Raw genomic sequence first — 4,893 nt, 5'->3', positions numbered from 1 at the left:
GAACTTGTAGCCGGAAACGGGTCCGAGGTTCCGGTGACACGGATGCCACTCGAAGTTGGGTCGGTGTGCGGCTCTAACGCCGCTGAGTCTGCGGTTTCCGTGGCGGGGTTGAGCCTCCCGTCCTCGGATGGCGCAATCTACTCCGGATCTAGGGCCAGAGCAGTTACAGGCGCTATCCCCTGGGCATGGTTCGATGACAGATTTAAGTCATGTTTATCGTGGCGACAGGGAGCGGCTGCCGTGGTCTCGAATCCGTCGAAGATCAAGTCTTCGCGGATATCCGCGACGTAGTTCAAGCTTCCAAATCTGACCTGGCAGCCAGGGGCGTAGCTATCGATCTGCTGTAGATGGCCACACGAGTTGGCCCGCAGTGCGAAGCCGCCGAATACGAAGATCTGTTCGGGAGGAAGGTGACAACATTGTTGTAGACGATTGACGGGGCCATCGAACCTCCTGACGACGGCATAGCGAAACTCTCAATGAAAGCACCAATGTCGGTGTCAAAACCGGCGGATCTCGGGTAGGGGGTCCCGAACTGTGCGTCTGAGGTTGATGGTAACATGAGACAGGGAACACAATGTTTACCCAGGTCCGGACCCTCTCGATGGAGGTAAAACCCTACGTCCTGCTAGATTAATATTGATGGGTATGGGGGTTACAAGAGTTGATCTACCACGAGATCGTAATGGCTAAAACCCTAGAAGTCTAGCCTATTTGATTATGATTGTCTCTACGGACTAAGCCCTCCGGTTTATATAAACACCGGAGGGGACTTGGGTTATACAAAGTCGGTTACGGAGAAAGAAATTTTCATATCTTAACGCCAAGCTTGCCATCCACGCCAAGGAGAGTCCCATCCGGATACGGGTGAGAGTCTTCGGTCTTGTATCTTCGTAGCCCATCAGTCCGGCCCATGTCCAACAGGCCGGACGCCCGAGGACCCCTTAGTCCAGGACTCCCTCACCCGTCCCTTGTATGCTCTTCTTCCATTGCAGCCACTAGTAGCGATGACCCCGAAGCAGACACCGCAATTTTGATTTCTTTATAGGCATCAACCAAACAGAACAGAGATTTTTCCAATATGTTTCCGTTACCAGCGTGATCTAATTTCCTTATCATTTACATTACCACTTTCTAATCCAAACACCTCCTTTATGTATCCAGATCGAGAACAAGCAGTGGAGTAGCGGCAGTAGAGCAGTGGCGCGCCACCGGCAAGTTCTGGAAGATAGTGGCAGTTGAACCCTTTTGAACTTCATTGTAATTTTCTTCTTTGTTGGGATTGTTTGTACTGCTGGTGTTGCCAATAGATCTCAGAGGTTTTTTCGAAGAAGAAAAAAAAGAACAAGCGCAATCGCAGAACATTTGTTTCGACTCGTGCGGAAATTGACTGTTGAGGTTATTGCAACCATAAATGTCTTTTCCCCCAAATCATCTACAAAATCATACTATCACCAATCGAATTTTGTATGATGCTGTTGAAGTGTGGCGTGCCCAGAATGGCCACGTATACACGAACTCAGACAATCGTGCGCCACCGCGACGCGCCCCTCCAAAAGCGCTTATCCCCGCCGCGCCCGATCCCGCACTTTGCCGACCGGCCCGCGGCCATGGCGGCGCCACCTCTCTCTCCACTCCTCTGCAGTGCCGTCTCCTCCTACCGCGCGACGCTCCTCGCCCCTCGTGCTCTCCCCTATCGCGTGGCGGCGCGGCCGATGGTCTCGCCCTGCTCGTCGCCCCCGTGCATCGCCCCCTCGCTGCGGCGAGCAGGGGCCCGGGCACCACCGCCGTGCGCGGCCAAGCGCGGCGGCGCCGGAGGCGAGGCATCTTCGAGTGACGGGGAGGGCACGCGCGTGCTGCTTCAGGCGGCGCTATGGGCCGCCGAGGCCGCCTACATACTCTGGCTCTTCCTCCTCCCGTACGCTCCGGTCCGTACGGAAAACACAAATGTTTCCTTCCTTTGCATGCCGCTAGCTCTGATGCTCCTTGACCCAAAATGTTATCGTCAGTGCTCTGTGGTTACCAATCATTCCATTCAAAAGATGAAAAGGAAGTGCACCAATCATCGATTAATTAGCATCGTGTTGCAGGGTGACCCGTTGTGGGCTATCTCGCAAGCCACGATCACTGACCTCGTCGGCCTGTCGCTCAACTTCTTCTTCATCCTGCCCTTGATCAACTCCGGTACGCCCAAATTCTAGAATTTTCAGGAGTACATCAATTTGAAAGTCACATCATTACGGCCATGATTCTTGGTGAGTTTGCTTGGCAGTGTAGCTGGAGTGCACCTGCTCGAATCCCCTGTGATGCACCCAGTAAGAAACTAACACATATTTTCTCGTGACATTACCATCGTTGTGGTGGCCTATGGTTATGGGTACAGTGTGTCTGTGTTAATTGCTCCGTGGTTGCTTAGGTGGACGAAGGATTGTTCAATTTTGTAATTGCCTGGACGCTGCTATTTGCGCCGCTCCTCTTCACGGATGCTAGGAGGGACCGGTACAAGGGATCGCTCGACATCTTGTGGGGCTGTCAGATGTTCCTTACAAATAGTATGATCTCCTTGACCCAAAATGAACCAGCTGAACAGTTCAGGTTATCTTATACCTATTTTTGTTTGTAGCTTTCTTGATTCCTTACATGGCAATCCGGCTCAACGAGGTCGACAAGAACCAGCCTCCACCGCAGACAACAAAACTGAGTTCAGTCATAGTGAGAGGTGCATCAGGTGTAGGCATAACTGGTGGCCTGGTCTGCATTCTATCCGTTGCTTGGGCTTTCTTTGGCCGTGCAGATGCTGATTTTGGAGGCGTCTTGGACCGGTGGCAATATGCGCAGGATTATTTCTTGACCGAGCGATTTGCTTATGCATTTCTGTGGGACATATTTCTATACTCGATATTCCAGCCATGGCTGATTGGAGGCAATCTTCAGAACGTGAAACCAGAAGCTACAGCGTTTGTGAATGTAGCAAGGTTTATCCCAGTTCTTGGTATTGTTGCCTACCTCTTGTGCTTAGAAGAGAAAAAAGATTAGCTGTTATATTGCGCTGTTTTCCTGTAGCTTTTGTTCCCTATCATATGGATTATGTTCTAACTGACTTATAAATTTGAAAGAATTTTGCACATTGTGGTACTCTACAATTACTCCCTAGATATTATTTTTTTGAAACAAGCCCTGGATTATTTATCAAGATAGTGCTTGGCTGAAACGAGAACCCAGTGCACAAATGGAACGGAGAAGACATCGATAAAGAATTGAAGTGAAAATTATTTATTCAGGAGAACATCCGGATGAACAAATCACTCCTTCAACAACTAAATCCTCTTGCTGTTACAGGCGCTAAGAAAAACATCAGGCAATAACTAAATTCTCTAGGAAAACTCTAATTTGCAGAAAGTCTAGATGATCATTTCAGAACGCTAGAACTGTCGCCAGCGCCATGAAACCAAGTGCGGCAGAAATGGCATCAGCTATGAGCTTGGACCCGCTGCTGTATCCCGGATTCTGGCTGGTCGTCCTCGGTGCGGCTGTAGTCAGTGGTGGCATCGGTGTCATCGGCGTCGGCATCGATGGAGCAGTGGAGTTCACACTCGTGCTTGGCACGCTCACCGGCGGTGACGGTTCTTGTCCCGCTGGAAGGAGCCCTTCAAGACAGTTATTGATTCAAAGAGACATTTCAGTATGTAGCGAGTCCCTGGCTGAAGAAAACCATTTTGCACAAAGAGATCGAATGGAGAATTCCAGCTCTAAGTTATACCTTGGCAGGCGCCGGCGGCGGCGGGGAGATCGAGCCGGCAGAGGGAAGGCAGCAGCACGGCGCGGGACATGTTGACGGCGACAGGGGACCTGCCGGAGCCGGACTGGCTGAGCGCCTGGCAGAGGCACAGCGGCTCGTCGTGCACCATGCTCCCCAGGTTGGCGCAGCAGGTGTCGGGCGGCGCGGCGGCGCCGCCGTCGAGGAAGGAGAGGCAGGGGAGGAGGCGTAGGAGCTCGGTGGTGCAGCTGGACGACGACGGGCCCGTGGTCTGTGGTTCAGGCGCCGGGTGGGCGCCCTGGAGGGAAACCAGCAGCAGCGCGACGCAGAATGCAGTAGCCGAAGCCGCCATTGCTGCCATCGTATTGCTCTCTGCAAGTCTGCCTGTGAAGAATCTGATCGAGTGATTGGCCACGGTGGAGGTGTGGATTTATAGCGTCTGAGGAACGGGGATGCATGGCAATGGCGTGCTTCCGGACGTGGTCTCCGTGAAGTTGAACGTTGCTAGACACTAGACAGTATGCGTGAAGAGCCGCGTGGGGATGGGGAGTTTTGTGTGAGTCGGAGCGTTGGGATTGCGTTGGGGGTCTGGGATCGCATGGGAATGGTGCTTGTACTGCCTTGTTGTAGGTAGGGGTTTCATGTGAAGTGGGATTGACTCTTACCGGCCACTTGAGACTGCTGACCAGAATGTCCTAAGTCCTAACCACAATAAGCACATGAGAAATTAAAGCCAAATTTTGGTGTTGCTAAAATAAGGTGGCTAGATGGCCTGCAGGAAGTTTCCTTTTAGATGGAACACTGCAATTCCATTTATTTTCTACTATGTGCAACCAAGGAGCAAAGGAACCATATCCTCATCACAATTTTGGCATCAGTAAATACCGATAGACTGAAGCTAAATTTGGTTGAAATTTTGAAGTGCGGAATAATTAGCAGCAAATCAAAAGTATCCGAATTTGGACTTTAATACGGGTTTTTTTTACACAGTACAGACGAAACGCTCATACATACGTGCATACACGCAACCCTATAAACGCACACACGCACACCCTCCCCCTATGAGCACCTTCGAGAGAGTGAGCCGGTGGACTTTAATACGTTAGCTACAAAAAGAAAATGGGCTTTGGGTTTTC

General features: G+C 51.2%; 2 protein-coding genes across 2 annotated transcripts; one reads left to right on the top strand and one right to left on the bottom strand.

The window, feature by feature from the left end:
- Nucleotides 1-1,484: 1,484 nt before the first annotated feature.
- Nucleotides 1,485-3,127, top strand: LOC125538597 (uncharacterized). Its single transcript, XM_048701858.2, has 5 exons — nucleotides 1,485-1,928; nucleotides 2,091-2,184; nucleotides 2,278-2,315; nucleotides 2,417-2,552; nucleotides 2,624-3,127. The coding sequence occupies exons 1-5, from the start codon at nucleotides 1,500-1,502 to the stop codon at nucleotides 3,034-3,036; spliced, it is 1,110 nt and encodes a 369-aa protein (XP_048557815.2). The 5' UTR covers nucleotides 1,485-1,499; the 3' UTR covers nucleotides 3,037-3,127.
- Nucleotides 3,128-3,233: 106 nt separating this feature from the next.
- On the bottom strand, nucleotides 3,234-4,360 carry LOC125538598 (non-specific lipid transfer protein GPI-anchored 10-like). The gene is made up of 2 exons (XM_048701859.2): nucleotides 3,761-4,360; nucleotides 3,234-3,647 (listed from the first exon to the last, which is right to left on the bottom strand). The coding sequence occupies exons 1-2, from the start codon at nucleotides 4,116-4,118 to the stop codon at nucleotides 3,415-3,417; spliced, it is 591 nt and encodes a 196-aa protein (XP_048557816.1). The 5' UTR covers nucleotides 4,119-4,360; the 3' UTR covers nucleotides 3,234-3,414.
- Between the last annotated feature and the right edge of the window lie 533 nt (nucleotides 4,361-4,893).

The sequence above is a fragment of the Triticum urartu genome, chromosome 2A, assembly GCF_056163025.1.
Source record: "Triticum urartu cultivar PI428250 chromosome 2A, HENAU_Tu73, whole genome shotgun sequence".
Classification (NCBI taxonomy): domain Eukaryota; kingdom Viridiplantae; phylum Streptophyta; class Magnoliopsida; order Poales; family Poaceae; genus Triticum; species Triticum urartu.
The sequence above is the reverse complement of the archived record's forward strand: the minus strand, read 5'-3'. Positions and strand labels throughout refer to the sequence as shown.

Bases quoted from the DNA above. Each gene is read 5' to 3' on its own strand.
- LOC125538598 (XM_048701859.2), bottom strand. From the start codon at position 4,118: ATGGCAGCAATGGCGGCTTCGGCTACTGCATTCTGCGTCGCGCTGCTG. The intron at 3,648-3,760 runs GTATAACTTAGA...ACTGTCTTGAAG, and splicing joins CGCCGCCGGCGCCTGCCAAG to GGCTCCTTCCAGCGGGACAA.
- LOC125538597 (XM_048701858.2), top strand. From the start codon at position 1,500: ATGGCCACGTATACACGAACTCAGACAATCGTGCGCCACCGCGACGCG. The intron at 1,929-2,090 runs GTCCGTACGGAA...ATCGTGTTGCAG, and splicing joins TCCTCCTCCCGTACGCTCCG to GGTGACCCGTTGTGGGCTAT. The intron at 2,316-2,416 runs GTAAGAAACTAA...GTGGTTGCTTAG, and splicing joins AATCCCCTGTGATGCACCCA to GTGGACGAAGGATTGTTCAA.